General features: G+C 42.8%; 2 protein-coding genes across 12 annotated transcripts in view; both read right to left on the reverse strand.

Annotated features, from left to right (window-relative positions):
* pcbp3 (poly(rC) binding protein 3) overlaps positions 1 to 8,881 on the reverse strand; it is a 45,441-nt gene extending 36,560 nt beyond the window's left edge. For all 10 annotated transcript variants that reach the window (XM_028990897.1, XM_028990907.1, XM_028990904.1 and 7 more), the window contains exon 1: positions 8,557 to 8,881. The gene's annotated coding sequence lies outside the window, so the exon portion shown is untranslated. The remainder of the gene's footprint in view (positions 1 to 8,556) is intronic.
* Positions 8,882 to 12,523: 3,642 nt separating this feature from the next.
* Positions 12,524 to 21,056, reverse strand: part of col18a1a (collagen type XVIII alpha 1 chain a) — a 65,615-nt gene continuing 57,082 nt past the window's right edge. For both annotated transcript variants that reach the window (XM_028990883.1, XM_028990882.1), the window contains 17 exons: positions 20,745 to 20,822; positions 20,638 to 20,673; positions 20,508 to 20,561; positions 20,366 to 20,425; positions 20,219 to 20,284; positions 20,114 to 20,141; positions 18,183 to 18,236; positions 17,756 to 17,790; positions 17,558 to 17,680; positions 17,308 to 17,476; positions 17,028 to 17,092; positions 16,769 to 16,894; positions 16,651 to 16,683; positions 15,130 to 15,483; positions 14,837 to 15,034; positions 14,625 to 14,740; positions 12,524 to 14,054 (listed from right to left, as the gene is read on the reverse strand). In XM_028990883.1, the coding sequence (XP_028846716.1) occupies positions 13,841 to 14,054; positions 14,625 to 14,740; positions 14,837 to 15,034; positions 15,130 to 15,483; positions 16,651 to 16,683; positions 16,769 to 16,894; positions 17,028 to 17,092; positions 17,308 to 17,476; positions 17,558 to 17,680; positions 17,756 to 17,790; positions 18,183 to 18,236; positions 20,114 to 20,141; positions 20,219 to 20,284; positions 20,366 to 20,425; positions 20,508 to 20,561; positions 20,638 to 20,673; positions 20,745 to 20,822 (1,809 nt within the window). In that variant the 3' untranslated portion in view covers positions 12,524 to 13,840. The remainder of the gene's footprint in view (positions 14,055 to 14,624; positions 14,741 to 14,836; positions 15,035 to 15,129; positions 15,484 to 16,650; positions 16,684 to 16,768; positions 16,895 to 17,027; positions 17,093 to 17,307; positions 17,477 to 17,557; positions 17,681 to 17,755; positions 17,791 to 18,182; positions 18,237 to 20,113; positions 20,142 to 20,218; positions 20,285 to 20,365; positions 20,426 to 20,507; positions 20,562 to 20,637; positions 20,674 to 20,744; positions 20,823 to 21,056) is intronic.

Here is a 21,056-nt window from a genome sequence, read left to right on the forward strand (position 1 = left end):
ATTTATAAAGTGTATAATACATCACTGTCTACAGGATTTACTGGCTGAACAAGCTGTACAGGTTCTTTCATATTTTAATACACAAGCTGATCATTTAGTCAACTCTTATTAAGGCATGGTCTATCATTAAAAAAATATTTAACTGGGCTTGTTACATTTATTGAATCACAGTTTAAAAAAGTATATGGATAAAGTGTCACCAGATAACTGCTCAATTATGTTTATTTGTGAAAAAGGACATTTGATTTGGAGATATGTATTTATCTGCCATATCAATCCAAATTGTATTTAAGCAATTATAAGTCTTGACCCTGTGTGAACAATGCAAAACAAGGATAAGGTAGAGTGAAGATAACACTGCTAATAACTATGATCTTCATACTCTGAACTGGACAGATGAGAAAATCTATGGTAAATCAAGGAGTCTTCTGGCACTCCGATATGTAAATCACTGGACAAAACAAAGTCAATTCACGGAGAAGAAAGAGAAAATGTATTATTATAATTTTTTTTGTATTTCGATTTTACATAGTAGTCCTTGTATTTTTCCACAGAAATGTCTACTGTAATGTACAGTATATGTTTTTTTGCCTGTCATTTCCATGTAAATTAGGAAGTAGGAACATTGATAATACCTCACATGCGAAGAACAATGAAAGGCCTTGAGATATCAGCAGACACTCCTCTGTTTATTATTTGTGGCCTGTTCCTCGTGCTATAATAAATCATGTTCATAAAAAGGAACTGTGTAAAATATATATTACATGTCAGGAGAACGAATTATAACAGCGTTACAATCTGCACCCTTTATACAAGAAGGACTCACAGTTTTCCTAAATACTTTGTCGATGCACCTTTGGCAGCAATTACAGCCTCAAGTCTTTTTGAATATGATGCCACAAACTTGGCCAGGTTGGCCCATTCCTCTTTACAGCACCTCTCAAGCTCCATCAGGTTGGATGGGAAGCATTGGTGCACATACATTTTAGGATCTCTCCAGAGATGTTTAATCAGATTCAAGTTTGGGCTCTGGCCGGGCCACTCAAGAACGTTCACAGAGTTGTCCTGAAGCCACTCCTTTGATATCTTGGCTATGGGCTTAGGGTCGCTGTCCTGCTGAAAGACGAACCATTACCCCAGTCTGAGTTCAAGTGCTCTGGAGGAGGTTTTCATCCAGGACATTGCTGCAGTCACATTTCCTTCTATTCTGACTAGTCTCTCAGTTCCTGCAGCTGAGAAACATCCCCACAGCATGATGTTGACACCACCATGCTTTACTGTAGGGATGGTATTGGCCTGGTGATGAGCGGTGGTTGATTTCCAGGTTTTCTCCAAACGTGATGCCTGGCATCATCTTTGATCAGACAACAGAATTTTGTTCTCAAGGTGAGCAAAAGTCTTTCAGGTGCCTTTTGGCAAACTTCAGGCAGGGTGTCGTGCCTTTTGACTAAGGAGTGGTTTCTGTGTGGCCTTATTGGTGGATGGTTGTCCTTCTACAAATTTCTCCTCTGTCTACAGAATACCTCTGGAGCTCTGACAGAGTGACCATTGGGTTCTTGGTCACCTCCCTGACTAAGGCTCTTCTCCCTCATTAGATTAGTTTAGGATGCCGTCCAGTTCTTTGAAGAGTCCTGGTGGCTTTGAATGTCTTCCACTCATGGATGATAGAGGCCACTGTGCTCATTGGGACCTTTTTACTGTAACCTTCCCCAGATTTGTGCCTGGAGACAATCCTGTCTTGGAGGTCTACAGACAATTCCTTTGACTTGCTTGGTTTATGCTCTGACATGAACTGTCAACTGTGGGACCTTCTACAGACAGAGCCTATCCAAATCATGTCCAATCAACTGTTTCCTCCACAGGTGGAAAACTCCAATTAAGCTGCAGAAACATCTCAAGGAGGATCAGAGAAAACAGGACGCACCTGAGCTAAATTTTGAACTTTAAAAAAACAACTTCACAGCAAAGGTTGTACATGTGCTTTCTCATCTTTTTGTTTTTAATAAATTTGCCAAAACCTCAAGTAAAATGTCTGCACCTTGTCATTATTGGGTGTTCGGTGTAGAATTATGAGTATTGTATTTGTATTTAATACATTTTGGAATAAGGCTGTAACATAATGAAATGTGGAAAAGGTGATGCATTGTGAATACTTTCCGGATGTATGTTCATCAGCAAAATGCATTTCCAGACAAAATAAATACATAAACAGATCATTCAGGTACAGCAACTGCACTGGGTCTATATAGACATGAGGTAAGGCAAAGCATAGGGGTTAGAGGAGAGTCCTCAAAGCCCATGGGGATCAGCAGATACAGGTGCAGGCTCCAAGGGTGTGTGGCAGAGGATCAGAACACAGGCAAAGAGGCACTGAGAATATTGATGTGAAGCAACATTACTGAAAATGCTTAATGACATTTGAAGGAAAAAATTGGATCGACTCATTTACAGTTGACACAGTAAACAGCAACACAAATGACATTAGGTTTTAATAATGAACAAACTTTTCATTGATTTGGGCTAGCCATTTAATGCTGATATAGCAACAAATGAGCAAAATATGTTTTGTTACATTAACAATGAATCCGTGCATGATATGGTCAACACACTTATACAACAAGACCAAGCAAAGACAAACCAAATTTAACTTTTGGTTTATTTCCTGCATAATGTACTATAAAGTGAATGAGTGAAGGTTCTGAATAAAGCACAGTACTGAAATTCCCACACCGCATAATAAATCTTCCCTTTCATAATGTCCAGTGTGCAGTGGCGGCCTCTAGCGCCAGGTGGCACTACGACAGAGATATTACGTACTTTGAATAACCGTGAACAAATGTTTTTTTTTTATGTTTGTATTATTTAGTTGAATACCCATTTGTTAGCCCCACACACCCACAAACACACAAAACAAAAATGTCAAAACCAGAGCGGTTTCTTCTTTACTCAGTTCCTCAGTTACACAAACCACCTTCAAAACCACCATCTTGGAACTAAAACACACCAGACCGAGAAAAGGGCCTTGCTAGTTACCATTAAGGAGTCAAGGGCCTAACTTCACAACTGTATTGTTTTTAGTCTTATCTGACATTATCAAAGGCCAACTGTGAAAATGTGATACGACGTTAGCAAACATGCTCCACGAGCTCCACGTTTAAAAGCATTTAGAATACAGTTCCAGACATGGATAACATACTTATTAAGGTTTCCTGAAGATTGATGACCAGTGGTGTAATCTGCTCAGAGTCCACTGTTAAGAGACAGCTAAACAGATGGCGGTTCGTAACTTGCTGAGATAGCTAATGACTCCTTTCAACTCCTTTACGTTGTGCCACCTCAGAGCTTATAATGCTAATTTGAATGCACAGGTTAATACTTCAGCATGAAGAAGAAATTGCGGGAATTAGCCTTCTAAACGAGGGAATGAGATACGCGGTGGCGTTTAGCGAAACGCTTGACGCCTCCATACCTCCAGTAGGGAAGCGTTCCCTCCACACAAAGGAGTGACATCCAAAGACTTTGATGATTTTGAGTCCTTAAAGTCTTAATCCTGTAAAAGGCTCTTTTGGAAAATTCGAAAGAGACGTCCCCAGATTTGAATCTCGACCTTACCAACCCCGACATCTTTTTTTAAGGCTGGAGAAGAATAGAAAGCGGTATCGTCTATTTTGCCTACAACGCTGAGGTTTAAGGGAAACGATGGATGGTGTCACGGTGTCACGGTCTGCGCCCCACTCGGAGAAGATGATGGAGCGGAATTAGCGCGTGGATCAGACTCCCGAAACTTGTGGGAGAGATCAAGTCGGGCTAAGTAATCTGCGACTCAGATTTGCCTGCAGGAAGCTGATTGAGTCTCTCTCTCTCTCTCATTTATCTATTTATTTTTTTCGCGACGCTCCGTTCAAAATGTCAGAATCGAGCAGCAGCCGTTAATTACTTTAAACCGCAGAGGGCGTCGGACTGCCCACGTGCGCTAATGCATTTATTTTCACTTTAACAAAATTGTTTAGACCCCCCCCCCCCCCCCATCTGATTTTTGAAATTCCCAAAAAAATGTGATTTTGAGCCTGGTTTCCTTGGTTGTTCACTGCGCCTAATCTGCCGCCTCAGACCGCAGACACACGCATCCACCGGCGGAGAGCCCGTGCTACTGCCACGCTTCTTCTCTCCATCTGCTCACGCACATTGCGGAGGTACTGCTGACTTAGCTGTGCAGATGCTTCGGGAAGTGAACACAAACAGCTCGGGTGAAGAGAAAAAAAAAAAGTGTGTCAGGCAAGCAGATTTATTGCAGAAAAAAAGGGGGCGCGAGGAAGACCCGCTTTAACATTTGCACGAAGGCCGAGCGGCCGAGCGGCCTGCGTCCTGGTGTCTTCGTTTCAGATCGCGTCCGACACGCTGCTAACAATAGCCAAGGAGGACTTTCAGCAGTGCATCACACCTTTCCCTTTCCGCCCACCCCACTGAGGACAATCTGCCCGTTGGTATAGCCGCACCGCAGCGGTGTCTGAGGCTCTGCCAAGGAGCCGGAGGGAACCGATGGCGGAACCAACAACGAGAGGAAGCAGTCTGTTCGAGACCGTGGAAGGTCTCAAATAGGATGCCACGTGCTTTACGGCACGTCTGAATTCAGACCACACGCCGCTCAGAGGCTCGGATCACTTTACAGTTTACACTTTACACATCTCACCTCTGACTGGTCAGTGGGGTGAAAAGAATTTATTTAGAATAAAGTGTCATGCAATTTAATTTGCTTTGCAGCCATTTGAGCTGTTTAAAGCTCAATACCAATGAGTTCTGGAACTAACCAATCAGGACTCAGAACAACTGACGAATGCAGTACAACAGCTCAGCCTTGTAAAAAAAGTGTCCCAGTCAGACCCGCAGTCTGTGACTGGTCTACAAGTCAGAAGATCTTCCAGATCTTTTCCAAGTCTTGTACTGCATGGGTGGCATAAGGTCCCATTGCTTCCCCCTGTTGCACCACGTGATTCGCCGACACCCCCCCCCCCCTCGAGGTAGGAGTCGAGGAGAAGGAAGAGCCTGACCAAGGCACTCAGGAGTTGTGACATTTCTTGCGGATTATGTCTAAATAAAGCTTCTCCGCTGCACGGAGTCATGGCGAGCACTGATCCTGGAGCTGAGTGGCGGAGCAGCCGCTGCCATTTCTTCCTTCTCAATGAAAATGGAGATACACTGAAATGAGAGGGAGAGAGAGAAAGAGAGAGAGAGACAGAGAAGGCACTCTGGCTTAGCCTAAGAGGTTTGAATAATCAGCAGTTAAGCTGTCAGCCCAGCGCTTGCACCTACCGCTCACGACAAACTCCCCGCTCGCTTTTAATCAAGCGAAAGCACCGCGAACCAGAGCAACTGCCAAGCGAAGTCCATAAGACGGGTTTTAGTGTCTCCTCCTGGCAGATGTCCATCTGTGCACACGTCAAATATTTATGCTCTCATATGCACTTAAAATGTGGCACAAAGGTCAACTGGAGCGGACCTCCGTCACTGGGATGTCCCAGGACCAGATCCGGGGCCCAGCGACCCACTAACCGGACCCACCTTGCACACAGAGATTTAGAAAAAAAAAGGGAGGTGTACTCGTGCTCTGCTTCCCCCCTCCCCGGCTCCTCGGGGCCTGATTGATCTCACGGCCCATCGGCGGGTTAAATTACACTGCAGAGTGGGTTTCGCGCTGAGACAAAGGGCCGCAGGTTTCATGGGCCATAATTCCCGGGCCGCCTCAACTGCAACAGGGCTCAATTTCAGCCCCGCCGGCAACACTTTGCACCGTGGCGTGAGTTACGGCAACGTCACAACATGGACGGCCAATCCGGCCAGGCAAGAAGGACGTGGGAAGGGGCTCCAGCAGCACTCGAGGCCCAGTAAACGCGGCGTTGTCCCGCGCCGGTAGCTGCTCACAGCGGCTCAGTGGTTTCCTGGCAAGTGCAGAGCAGGCAGTGCGGCGGGAATGTCATGGGCCTTTCTTATTGCTGCGTCGCCGAAAAGGCAAGTCGGAAGCCGGGACGGCGTGAGATCTGAGAGTGCAGAAAAAAGCACTGGAGAAAGCACAAAAGCGGCAGCTGGTTTTTTTTTTTTTTTTTAAAAAACAACTTCCTTCAAGTTACAGTCACTAATCTGCATTTTTTTTTTTTTGCAAGGAAGAAGTTGGAATTTCTAATTCACTGCTGCACCTCTTGACAATCCGGGATGAAAACATCTCATCCCCACAGAATTTTACTGTCACGCCGACGACATCTCGGTGGCACGAGTATCGTGAATGGCGCATGTCTCACCGTCAGCTCCTGGTTACTGGTTATTGTCGGTGGGGTGAGGGGGTGGGTTGTGTTTGGCTTGTCAGCAGCTGCAAAATGAATAATGTCCCGCCTCACCTGTAGTGAATTTTTCTATGAGCAAAGAATAAGCGGTAACATGTCTCTCTCTCGCGCGCTCTCGCTCTCTCAGCAGCGCCATGAAACCCATTTCCCAGCGCAATCCCGTCATGATGAAGTGCTGACAGTCATATAATGCAATATTATTCATCTAGCTGTCGCCCGTGTCAAATTCAGATCCGGAAAATGTGGCCTAACTGAGAGAAACCGATTAAAAAAAAAACACAACTGCCGCGTTTGGACAGATTTGGACAGAGTGAGTGTGTGTAAAGGAAGTACCAGGGTAAGCGATAATGGAAAGGAAATGATACTAATTGCTCCGCTTTGCATGGGATGATACTGGATGTCGACAACAAAACTCCTCCGTTCTCCATGAGATGTTAAGCAGCACTGTATTTGAGTGGTAATTTTTCATTTCTATAGAGCGGTGAAGGGCTAGATAATACAAAGCGCATGGGGAGGTCATACGTCTTCAGTTTTTACAGACATATACAGATTTATACAGAATAAGAAAGGACTGCTTGCCAGTTTTATCTGCCATGCAGAGGAGGAACTAAGTACCCTGTAATTATTTATGACACCCGGAATATGGACTTCGATTATGTTTTTATGAACAAAAATTCAAATGGGAGGAGCCCGCAGTGATGATAGACAGTACTCTTGCAACCTGCTACGTCATTCTGGACATATTTTATCCTCCCTTGTCAATACTTCACAAGCCCAGATGTAGCACAAAGTCCTGTCACCATCCTTCCTCCTCTGTTTCTCTCCATAATTTCATTGTTCTCTGCTCTAATCTTGGGACCACGCCCACTACCAAGCCAAACATGCAAACAGATTACCAGCGCATTTATTCAAGAAAGGCAAACAACACCAGTGCAACCTGCCATTTTGCATCACACTGACGCATGTATTTAAACATCATTCCACCTTGTAACACAGTCACATGACCAGGGGTGGCAGTAGCCTAGAGGGCAACACACTCGCCTATAAACCAGAAGACCACAAATTCATGGGTCCAAACTCCAATTACTACCATTGTGACCCTGAGCAAGACATTTAACCCTGAGTTGCTTCAGGGGGGGACTGTCCCTGTAACTACTGATTGTGTATATATGAGCGACTGATAAATGCTGTAAATCTAAATGATCATCTTATTATATTATATTACATTATATTATATTATATTATATTATATTATATTAATATAAAGCCCTCAAACAAAAACAGCCACACTCATCCAAAAGCCTTTACACAGCAAGTGGAAACAGGAAAAGTAAAAATAGACAGTCCCACTAGGCCCACACCTGTGAATCCCAAAAGGGCGGGACACCCAGAGAGCGTATTAACTCGCTCAGGCCTTCACAACTGGCCACACTGACATCCAGTCACTTTGGTCTGCCAGCGAAATATTACAACAGGATGGGGTAGGGGGGTTTTGGGGAAGTTTCATTGCGTTTCAAACCCCCGTTCACGTTTGAAATGCAGAGTTCTAACCTTGCTTGATTCAATCAGGCCGGTCATTAGGTTGTAAGGTAATTACCGTTTGTGCAATGTCATGAGGTTTGGTGTTTTTTTTTTCTTTCCTCCCCCATTCAGCACTCCTGCACACTCAACACCGGAAGGAGGAGCGCATGCTGATGACAAGAATTTATTCTATAAATTCTTGACCCACCCCTTCACCTGCTGTAAACAATATTGAATGTTAGAAAGTGTCCATAGGCAAGAAACTGAAGTGCAGTCCGGAGGCTGCTGAGCGCAGCACGTGGTGATTTATTTTTGCACCGCATCAGCTTGATTCATTTTGTTTAAGCTCTCAGACGTTGGGGTATGAGATTGCTTAAAGTGGTGGGGGGGATTTCAAGTGAGAACACAGTGAGGAGGAAGTCATAATCAGCCCTGATTTCTTGGTTCTGGGAGGAAACACTGACCTCACAGGTTCTAATCCCTACACACACACACACACACACACACACACTTTCTCAACATGCCTGCCTCTCGCAGGAACTGCTGCAGGGAGAAGTTGAAAGACAAAGAGAGAGAGAGAGAGAGAGAGAGAGAGAGAAAATATGCAAAGGAGAGAGATTATGGAAAAGAGGGGACATAGCCGCCAGCATCTCTGGAACAATTTCAGGAGCAAAAAGAAACAAATCTGCCCGTGTCTTACCTGCTCAGTTGACAAGGTGGGACGGTGAAGTGAGGAGAGTCAAAGGGGCGGTGGGTGGAGGGTCCAGGTTGCTCCAGCAGGTGACGGGTGGTCCGGGAGGGAGGAAGGACGGAGTGACAGGGAGCAGGGAGATGGGGAGGCTAGAGGGGGGAGATGAAACGCTGTTCCCTTTCCTCTCTCTCTCTTTATCTCTCCGGCGTGTGGATACACACACAGACACACACACACACACACGCACGCGCGCACGAACACACGCGCTCAGAGGCAGACACCGATACCTGCAGTCAAATGATGGGAGAGAAAGAGTCCCGACAGCCACACACTCTCCAACAGAGGGAGGAAAGGGGGTGGGGTGGGGTGGGGGGGAGCGCCCCTCCCTCTCCCTCCCCTGAGCCAATCGCGCTCAGCCAAACTGTATCACTGAGGGCGAATCAGAGCCCGGGCAGCCGGCACCATGCCCCAGCCAATAAGTGCAATTGCTCATATCCATTCGGAATAATTACTCAGGGAGCAGCGCGGAGCTTCCCTCGCTGAAGGACAGACAGACCGGCGTAGTCAGCCAGTGCGCCTGATTTAAGACTGGAACAGACATTAGAGTAATTCGATTCTGAGGCACTCAACCCAGCACAATAACATAGTACCGCACAACACCGCTTTACCAGGGTCCAGAGTCAGTTTACAGAGGCAAAAATGATGATAAAGGTATAATAAGGGTTCAATAACATTTTGAGACACATGCAATGCAATACTCGGTTGGGACAAAATGGTTTGTACACTAGACTACAACAGACTGAAGATGTATTTGGCTTAAAAAAAATAATATGCAGATCGATGGCCTGTCAAGTTCTCAGCTTGAAGAATGATCAATGGCAAACTGTCAGGATGAAAAATGGAAGCCACGTCACACATATCTCTTCACTCTGCATGGGACAGGGGTCTACAGCAGGGAAAAGGCAATGATGTCCCACTGAAATCCCTTTTTTCCAATTTAAACTTGCAGGGATGCTTGCATAAAGCAGTGGGTCGTCTTCCTAGAAAAAAAAAAAGCCACATCGCAGTGGCTTCTGCCAAGTCAGGGCTCTTGAGCGCGCTTGAGAGGAAGACGCGTCCCACTAAACAACCCTCCTCAGTTAATTCCACACAGCATTCAATCGATCGGACCATCAATACCAGGGTGAATTATTACATGGTTCAGTTTGCATGGAGCGGCCTGGAAGCTCATGTTGTGACTCAGCAGGCTGCTGGGGACCGGCTCAGAGTTCGCCTTCTGCTGAATCTGACACCCTCGCCTTGGCAGCCAACATATGGGGCATTTCCCAGCCTGCACTGCATCCCAAACAGACGGCGCTTGTATGACGAGAGAAATGGGGGGGGGGATTCAAAGGCAATAATGGCCTGCTTTTAGCGTATGGTCAACACGCAATACAAAGGCCCCTTTTTCCTGTGAGCTGGTTGGTACAGGGGTCCATCAAAAATTCATGAGGACGGGAAGGAGATGTCACATTAGATATGTATTCGACGGCAGTGATGGTGGTGTGGTGAGAGCTGTGAGCCTCCTAGGTAACTCCCAACCTGGGTTAAGCAGAGCGCATGTGGAGGAAATGCACTTTACAGGAGCGGACGGGCAAATAGAAGAAGCAGATTGAAAAAGAAAGCAAAATTAAAAAAAAATGTAATTAAACACATAAAAAAAAAAGTTTCATATGTATTTTAAGTACCTGACGTAACCATTAAAATAATAACTTCTGCATTTTATTAAAAAGACTTTTCTTTCTAATTATATGTTTTGAGGACTTTAATTGAACATTTAACGGGCCTTCAGGCCTTAAACAAAAGGCCTCCAGCAAGATGCATTTTTATTATTTTTAGTTTTTGCCTTTGTTTTTGTAATTCTGAGGTGACCTACAGCAGTGTAACAAGATTGCAGTGAAACTCTCATAAAATATTAAAGTGAGTCTCAGTGATGTTTTAAATGTCAAGGCTTGCAGAGAGGGGGGTTTTAGGGAGGGGTTTGGGGTTGGTGGAGGGCCGGGGGGTCGAGGGGGGCTCTTTAGTCGGGTGTCAAAATCAAGATTTCTTGACTATACTGTAAACATGGTGTATACACCTAGTTTGCGATAATGTATTTTTCCTTGTATTTATATTGTGTGGTTCTTGTGATTCAGGTAAAGCACTTTGGGCAGTACAAATTGCACTATATAAATGTTCTATATCAATAAATTTGATATATAGACACATTTCTAAGGGCAACTTTGTAGTGTTGATTTCACCCAGTGACAGATCATTAGATTCAATTGATGAAGACTGACGCTAATAATACAGTGCCATAATATGTATAATATGTACAGTTTTACCTATTTTTTAATACATATTTTACTTTATTAATGATAAATAAAGTAGTAAATTAAAGGATCTGTTTTCCTTGTGAAGACACATGGTGTAAATCATATTTTTAGTGAAGGTGACATTCATAAATCACCGAGTGAACGTGGCATTGTGCGATGCTCACAGGCCTTTGGGAGCAGTAAATTATAAACGCTGTGGAGGTGGACTCCATCTCCAGTTAATTCTCTACCTTCACAATGGCTTTGGACGCTGGTGACTCACTGAGACAATATAAACACAGCATATCTGAGCAGAGGCCTGACTTCCACCCCAAATGCAATTAAACCCAACATCTTGTCCCGCTGTCGTATCATTACCATCTCTGGGCCGCTTGGATGTGCTTAGTTATTACTTATTAGCTCCTAAATATAGCTTCACCATGGCAGCGCTTGAGAAAGCAGCCAGCTGCAGATCCTTTGGCTCCTCCGTCAGAGAGACTTATGTGGATACTACATCACTCAGCAAATTATATTCTGAGAAAGAGCCAGGAGAGCTGCAAACTGCTTTCTTAAGGAAGCGACGGGAGAGGGAGGAGACTCGCTAAAAACGTGACAGGGCACTTGATTTGAACATCAAACATCGTTTAATCAGAACATCAGCGAATTACAATTTGCTATGTATCTTTTTAAAACCTATTCATACGATATTAACCAACAGCGTCACAATCGCAGCTTGAATTAGACTTGTTGTGCAGCTAAACACCCTTCAAATCATTTCATTTGCCGAATTCAGGATCTCACTGGGACCAGGACTGCTCTCGTGTCTTGAGCATCCGCCTTGTCACCAGAGTCTGATTTGCGACCAAGCTTTCGGAGGGGGGGCTGGGTCCACTCAAGGCTGCACAACTAAATCCTATTGAGCGGGTCATAAAACCACACAAGGTGGACAGTAAGACAGAGCCACGTCCATTGAGAAAGGATTGCAATGCCGACCTTAAAGGGTACATTATATAATCCAAAGAACGTGGATACATCAGTTTTATGTTAAGCTCATCCCTTGACTAAAACATTACACTACACTAACATTACACTAATTATTGTGTATTTAAAAATGTTTTTAAAAAATGATACAATTTTGCAGCCCAACACTCAAAAATCAGCAATTCTTAGCAGAGAAGGCAACTGAAGTGGTTTACATTTGTGATTCTAAAGCACAAATGAAGCTCACTAGAAAGGTCCTTGAAGGGACATTTATGAATATATATGGCATATCTATTCTTATGCCATATACAGTGGTGGCTTAGTGGATAAGGAAACGGACCAGTAATAAGAAGGTTGCCTCCAAGGTGTCACTGAGCAATGTAACACACTGCTCCCCAGGCGCCTTTCATGGTTGCCCTCTGCACACCAAGGGTGACCAACATTACGTTGTGTGCACTCTCTGCTGTGCTGTGTATCACAATGACTTCACAAATAATAATATTTATTCACTTTTTTTTAAACAGAGCACAATAATTTGTCTGGATGGTCTGATTTAAAAAAAACCTGTATGGAAGCATATATGTCTAACATCTTCTAAAATATGCTCATGCTGTAAGGCTGCCTGAAAAAAAAAAATCTAATTTCATAAGTAGCAGTAGTCGTAAATGACAAAATTCATTTATTCAGTGCCTCACAGAAATGGTACAGCACATACTGGTTACAAAATAGAGTATTGTTCCACAGGGTCACCTAGTTCATTCTGAACACATCAGTAGCACTACAGCGGAGTTAGTATAAAAATAATAAAAAAAAAAACATGAGGGAACAATAAAGTGTATTCATAAAATACATCAGTGAAATCTTTCCCACAGCTTCAAAATGAGTAGCACCAAGTACTGTACACACCAGCTCTAAATTCAATAAAATAAAATAAAATAAAAGTGAAGAGCAGTCTGTGTTACAGGTAGCTTGACCCATCAAACATATGTCCAAAATCCCAGCTAGAAAAGGTGAGTTATACTGAACTGGCATGACTTCAATCAGATTTTTTTTTAAATCAACATGAATCAATTTGATTTTAACGGTAGCGTACGTTTTAACGGTACGTACATTTTAACTTTTAATTAATTTATTTTTGGAGGGGGAGTCTTTTTGAGCTCCTTTTTTTCAGGAGTCACAAATTTCCAGAATCAAGTGTGAAGACAATGCAGGTTCATTAATCTCCCTAATTCTGAGAAAAAAGTGCTCACTAAGAAAAAAAAGTAATATATCTAAAACTTCATTTTAAAATAAATATTTATTATTTTTTAAAAAAGTTATTATTTTTTTTAAAGGTTTAATTTTTAAGCCCCTTAATTTCCCATTGACTGAAAAGAGAAATCTTTGACAGAAAACAGAATTACTGTATTGGCCTAAATTAAGCACCACCCCAAATAAGACTAAGTAAAACACTTCCATCTAATGGTATTGAGGTTGTTTTTGTCTAGACCCCAAATGTAAGATGACAGCACATTAAAACCAACAAAAAAAAAAAAGTCTTACATTCAAGCCAATACAGTAATAAAAACTGTGGAAGAGTTACACAAACATGTGGAGCTGAAATTGGTAGAATTACACCAATTAAGACATTTTCAAAAAGTAACGGCAATAAAAGAAAAGGAAAAAAAAAATTACATTTGAACATTTCATATACAAAAATTAACATGAATACAATGAAACACGTTTCCACACTCACTGCAGCTTCTCGTCTCTCATTTAACCCTCTCAGAATATATGTGCCAATGCCCCAAAAACAGAGCAAACACCTTTACTTAACGCCTTTTCATTAAAACTGTCTCTTTGGCATTATGGAGGGGAGAAACTGCCTATGCAGACCCTTTTTGAAGCGTGTGCATTTTTTAAATTGACGTATTTTAATATGAGTGGGCCTGCTGGGACAGTTTTGTACGATTTTCTCGATTGCCAATACATGGAATGCATTATTTTTTGGACGGTGAGATGTAGCTGTTCTCGATACACAGCACTATATATGAGTTGGTGCAACTGCTGGAGGTCTGCTGAAGAAGGTGACCGGACTGCAGAGATGAGGCCAAGCCCGTGACGGCCCGATCACCCGTTCTCCACGTCTCACAGTAGTTGTCAGTCTGGCGGTGACCTTTCTGACTTGAACCGTGCCAGATCATCTTCTCCGGCCTGAAGAAGGAAGGAAAATTTTTCATTTCTTACATCAAGAGCTTATATAAGAGTTTCAAAGCTTTTAATAAAAATAGTCAGAATATACAACTCTTGGCCTGATAATGATAACATTATTACTTGCTTTGGCCAACAAAGGAAAAATAACGAATAATGCAAACACTATAGCCCATGTTTAATTAGCTCATTCATGCTAAATTATTGTTATCAATGGTTAATGATAACAATGTTTGAGCCTGATTAAAATCTGAATACTATCACCTCCACGTTCTTATTACAAGGTTACCAAAAATCTAGTCTTTGGTATTTGATCTCTGCAAAAAGGAATTTTCAGGGCTTTTAAAGTTTCTACTAAAGATTTGCTTTCTGAATCTGAATGAAGAAAATTAGTCATTATTTCAGTTGTCTCATGCATCACTGTGTTCACATAAAACCAAAAATAGGACACCACATTATGAGTGGTAATTATTGCCTGTAATTCCACAGAACCAGAGTAATAATTACATTTTCCTATTGATCAGAGATTCGACTCCAATATATCATGCAGCCCTGTCTATACCAGCAACTCACCATGCACTGTCCCTGAGGATGTCTCTGCCATCAAAGGAGTATATGGTAACATGGTCCTTCATTTTACCGTGGGATTCAGAGAAAAGGGAATCCCAGCTGCTGAACAGCACCTGATCCTGAATGGTAAAACACATCCAATCAGTCAAAATCAGTCATAATTTCTTAAAAATCTGCCTTTTTTTTTTTAAGGAAATCTATGAACATTTGTATACCTTGAAGTTTACAATGGGAAGGCTCTCCCTGTCAGACTTTCGCACAATACTGTACAGGTCCTGCAGTTTAGAGGACAGGAACGCCCGGAAGGTGCCTTTCAGCCCCACAGCACGGGCTTGCTGAAAGCAGAGGAAGTCTGCACCCCGAATGCCTCGCATGTTACCCATCTGTGGGGCATTCAGGGCTATCAAATGTAGCTGCGTGGAGAAAGAGAACACGTACAGTTAAAAACAGGGGCACTGCTTTCACCTGGACATCTGACTGGCATGCAATATGTCAAACGTTTGCTCACCCCAGGGCCTGATGTGTGGGTGTGGCCAGCAGGATGGTTGTCAAGCACCGCCGGCCGCCGTGATGGAAAGTTGGGGTATCTGCTCTCAGGCTGCACAGCACTGTATCTGCTGTCGGTTTGTGAGGGATATCTCGGATCTGGCTGATCAGGGTATCTTGTATCAGGATGGGTCGCGTAGCGGGGATCATTGATTGGGCTGTGGCCCTCTGGTGGCTGGGGGACCTGAACCGTTTGATGGGGAGGAGGCTCTATTGGGTGAGTGATGGTGCTCCCGTGAGAGAAGTGCTCGGCCCCGGCATTATCTACTGGATAGTGTATAACAGGGGGTGGTTGGACAGCTGCAACCTCATTATCCTGCAAGAAGAGACATTTTTTTAATATTTAAGGTCTTTCCATTCAGAGACAATGTTGTAATGTGACATAAAAAAAAACCGCTTTTCCAGATATATATTTGCCATTAATATTTCACAAGCCCTATGCACATGTTTGATGGTTATGGTAAATTCCACAGAATGGTATAAAAATCATTTGTGTAATTCAACACTAATAGAAGCTAAACCAGGAAAAATATCTGTGTGAAATATATACGTATAGTACAGGCCAAAAGTTTGGACACACCTTCTCATTCAATGTGTTTTCTTTATTTTCATGACCATTTACGTTGGTAGATTCTCACTGAAGGCATCAAAACCATGAATGAACACATGTGGAGTTATGTACTTAACAAAAAGTGGAGACCTGGCCTCCACAGTCACCGGACCTGAACCCAGTGGAGATGGTTTGGGGTGAGCTGGACCACAGAGTGAAGGCAAAGGGGCCAACAAGTGCTAAACATCTCTGGGAACTCCTTCAAGACTGTTGGAGAACCATTTCTGGTGACGACCTCTTGAATCTCATCGAGAGGATGCCAAGAGTGTGCAAAGCAGTAATCAGAGCAAAGGTCGGCTATTTTGAAGAAACTAGAATATAAAACATGTTTTCAGTTATTTCACCTTTTTGTTAAGTACATAACTCCATGTAAACACGTTGAATGAGAAGGTGTGTCCAAACGTTTGGCATGTACTATACATGTCTCTTGTTTATTTTAAATTTGGTTCATTTGGCATCGGAGATAATAATAAATAATAAAAGAACTGTCACGATTCCCGTGCCACAAGGACGCCGACCTGGAAGTAGATGAGGCCACTGTTTATTTTGGTATAAAAGACTGGCGGCTCTTTTGTTCATCCAAAACCAAACGCCCCCATGCAACGTCCCTCAACCACGGTACAGTCACTGTCTGTCTTTTCACTGTCTGCCGTCGCAACACGATGCCCAGCGATCGTCACCCCTGGTGCCTCTCCCCACTATCCATGCCAAAGGAAGTGCCCTCACTCTTACAGCGCAGCCCCCTGGGCTTTCCCCCATCGCCAACGGTGTGCCGCAATAGTCCTTCCATGACAAACACTTCATTTCAAGGGTTTCACGTTTCAGATTGATAAATGGAGGATTATGCACCAGCTTTTTAGACCATAAACTTACCAGATCTCTGTAGAAGGGAAGATATTCTCCCAACTGAAAAAAGAAGACAATCACATTTAGATAAACCTCAATATATTAAACAGATTACCATCAATAACATCTGCATGAGAAGCACTACCAAAACTTGGCGGACGCCATCGCGAGCTCTGACATAAAGATCATTTCTGTCCACAACAAAGATGAGTGTCCCTTCTGAGTATCTCCGTGCAGTCGAGATCATATCATATGATCGCAGAACTGTCACCTGTCAAACAAAATAATTATACCATATGAACAAAAACACCAAGTAAATACAAACATTCTACTGGCTAAATTAAACAACTACGGCAGAGTGAGTGGATCCTAGAATGTATGTCCGGGGAACAAAAATCACTTACAGCAGTAGAGAGCCCAGGAGTTCCAGCAGGTCCAGGAGGCCCAGGTGGTCCAGGAACACTGATGGCTAGAAAAGTCAAAGTCAACTTTATAGTCATCTCACCATATGCACAAAGAGCATACACAGAGAGACGAGATTGCGAAGGACACTGTGGACATTGCGCACCGACCCACAATATAGTGCAGGTCGAGACTGTCTAGACAAACCAGGCAGACAATTTCTAATATCTTGGAAGATGCTTACAATTTCTCAAAGTGCTACCGGTAAAGTACAAATCTTACAATGTGTTGGTCTGTAGGCTCCAGGCAAGGAAGGAGATCCTTGGGGACCAGGAGGACCAGGAGGACCAGGTGGACCTGGGTTTCCTTGCCGACCATCATAACCAGCTCCTGGCGGCCCTGGTGGACCCTGAGGACCAGGTGGACCTCTGACTGAATCACCTTTAGGGCCCTACATAAACACAAACACAAATTATGTCAAGCTAACAAGGAAACAAGGAAACTTGCACCAAAATCTTGTAGCGATTCCTACCGGAAGTCCTGGTTGTCCAGGAGCGCCTTGAGCACCACCAAAGCGGGGGTCATAATATCCTCCACCAGGCTCTCCCTTTTCGCCCTTCAATCCCACTTCTCCTCTCTCTCCCTTCAGTTCATTCTATGAAGAGAATTATCTGCTTCATCCACACTGAATACCATGAAAATATGAACTGCAATAAAGTAAACTGCTTACCTTTAAAGCATAAATGTCAAAGTTTGAGCCGGTGCCTAGAAAAGAAATTGCCACAAAAAAACATCATCTTACCGGAACTAAATCAACAGAAATGCAGAGACATAGATCTACATTTACCAGCACATTCTGTCTTTTTTTTTTTTTAGCAGACTAGTTTTCATCTTTCTTTAAGCCAGTCGATTCGTAACGTTTTCAAGAGGCAGTAGTCATTTGTCATTACTAGCTTACTGGTAAAAGAAGGTAAATAAGGACAAATGATATCAATCACAATATTAGCCACTCTCAAAGTAAGGTCTCAAGTGACCAGCATAACAATAGACAAGCACACCTCCAGAAAATGAAACTTATTATAATATCTGAAGCATTTGCTGAGAATGAACCATGACACGGAGCAGATAGCGATCTGGTGCTGTTTTGAGATGGGTACCTTGTGGTCCAGGAAGGCCTGGGGCTCCATGGTCACCTTTCTCCCCTTTCATAGCTGCAATGAAGAATGAAGCGTAAACAGTGATTACATGGTATTTATGAATAAAGCTTTGTTCGCATAATTTCTAGGTCAGTGTTGTGCACAGCATTATGGACAAAAGAATATTGACAAAACATTTGCACACTAAATTAAATTTAAACAGAGAACAAAATGTCCATCATGAGCTGAAAAACACTGGTGTAGAGAGTGGAAATTGCTCGGATTGATGGGTAGATGGACAGATAGATTAAGAAAGACAACAATATGCTGAATGTTTTGGACTGAACGGTGAAGTATTCAACCCATTCAATTAAACAAATGCATATTAGAAACATATCATGTTGTAACCTAATTAGAGATCATGAAGGGCGGGGCCAGCCTCTGATTGGCATGGTCCAGATATTCCTGCATGTTTGAAAGCGTGTGTGCTGCAGTCAGACAGAGAGAGAGGTGAGTAGCCTGGACCCGTCAGATATACAGAGTGGATGTAGCTACGGATTAGAGCTTTAATCAGGACTTAAAATGTTAGACCCGAGCCCGACAAGTACAGCTCAAACCAGACAATATTTTGGCAACAGTACCAACATGCTTCGCAGGCGTTAAAAGCCTTTTATACATTTTTAACATCATTTTTTTAACGTCAAGTTGTCTCCCACACCTCAGACTTTGCTTTTGTATTTGCCAGAAGCTAGCCTCCATTTCACCGCTTCAGCTTCCATTTTAGTGCTAATCGAAATATATCACCTGACGTGAATTTACCACACAAGCCTGAGTAAAATGATAGAAAAAACACAATGCAGCTATAAAGCACATTACAGGCAGCGATAGATGTACTGGTCCTGTGTCCTTTCTCCCTTTAAGCAACAGGCAGCAGGAAACAGATCATCAGCTAACAAGTTAAAGGTCCTTAAGGTCCTTGCACTTTTCAATTTTCTTTTTATTTATCTTGTTTTAATTTCAGCTCAGTGACATGATTCAGCTCACTTTAAGCACAAACACATTTTCAGTAGGTTACCTTTCTTCTAGAATTGTGCTTCAAATAAAAAAACAGACCATATGTAATAAAGTAAAAGTAAATATTGCCTATATGGACAGCAATTTAAAAAGAAGATAAATTGAATGAGTAAAATTGCGTTGTTGAATGCAATGGCGTCTAAAATTTGGTGCACCTAACTTTTGCAGTAGGGGTACCAGTCCAAAAAGTTTGTCTAGAGCCCTGTCACAGGATGCTGACATTTTTTAAAATAACAACTACAGGATTAAAACGTTGTCTCATCAGTCCACAAGACATTTCCCACATGATTTATGGAGAATTTATCTTTTTTTCTTGAGAGGCTTCTGGCTGATTACATATTTTAGCCAGCCATTTTGGAAGAACAAGTTAAAGTGATTAGTTGTCACATGTGACACACCACAGCATAGCACCCAGTGCACACAGTGAAATGTGCTTTTAACCCATCCCCTGAGGGGCCAGTGGGCAGCCATGAAAGGCGCCTGTGGCGCAGTGTGTGGGGACGGTATTTTGCTCACTAGGCCACCACTTGTTGATTACAAACATATATGTAATATAACTATATATAATGTGTAAATTCAAGCTAGTATGAACTGACTTTAGTTTGTATCAATTCTGGCTGAAATTATGGTTGTATACTTCAAACACCCACTGAAGAAGAAAAAAGGTACCCAGAGAATAACATATCACTGTAAATAGTTGGCTTTGTCCCTAGATCCTTTAAGGCCTATGCTTGCTTATCTCCTAGATGTCCTATGCTAGTAAGCTGACACAGTTCACATTAATTATAAAAGTCAGGTCACAGTTTCATTCCCAATGATGTTTAAACTTATAACTGTGCTGTTGAAATTTAGACTTTAAAATGAATAAAAAAAATTACCTGTAATCCTTCCAGTATCATCATATCGCTGAAAGTAATAAAAAGTTGTGAACATTGGCTCAAGAATATTTATTTATAAGTAGCTCAATTAGCATTAGTACTTACACCGAACCTGTCTAAGGACACTGAGGGTCCTGGAGGCCCAGGTGGTCCTGGTGGTCCAGGAGGACCCTAAAAAATGAAGTTGTTTTTTTGTTTTGGAGAAATCTACTTTGACGCTACCATCAGAAAGCACAGCAGCATGATACTCACAGAATAGGCTGCAGATGTTTCTCCTTTTTCACCTTTATAGCCATTTACTCCTGGACGCCCCTTCACATAGAGTTTAGCACGATATTTAGATGAATCCATGAATCTTGTTGCATTTTTAAGTTTTGCTTGGAATAACACTTACTGGTCTGCCAGGCATCCCAATTTCACCCTTAAGACCGGGAGTACCATAGGGTCCCTGAAAATGAGATTCAGGGTTATGTCACTTATGTCACTTACCAACACTGCAAAAAAATGTACAGTTTTAAACTTACAGTGGGTCCAATCGGTCCAGGAGGTCCCCTTTCACCCTGCGGACAAGAATACAATGTTATTAAAAAAACCATGAGGACTTACATACATTGCAAGAACTTGGGCGTACCTTATGGCCTGTCAGTCCACCAAGGTAGAGGGGACTTCCATCAGGCCCGATGATCAAGCCAGGTTCTCCTTTTTCACCCTAAAAAGAAAAGCTTGTGTGTCAGGATTGGCTCCAAGTGATCGCTACAGCTGAAGCCAATTCTGACAGCTGTTAAAAGTCTGTGACTCCGCCCCTTCTGCAGCGGCGACATTTTAGTGGACTCAGTTGAATGAACTCTGCCATGAACTTGACCTTCGTTCTTTACCTGGCAACCTTTTGAGTTCTGGCAACTGCCACACACCTGCGGGCTAGTTTATGTTGTTCCCCATTTTT

The sequence above is a fragment of the Denticeps clupeoides genome, chromosome 9, assembly GCF_900700375.1.
Source record: "Denticeps clupeoides chromosome 9, fDenClu1.1, whole genome shotgun sequence".
Taxonomy (NCBI): domain Eukaryota; kingdom Metazoa; phylum Chordata; class Actinopteri; order Clupeiformes; family Denticipitidae; genus Denticeps; species Denticeps clupeoides.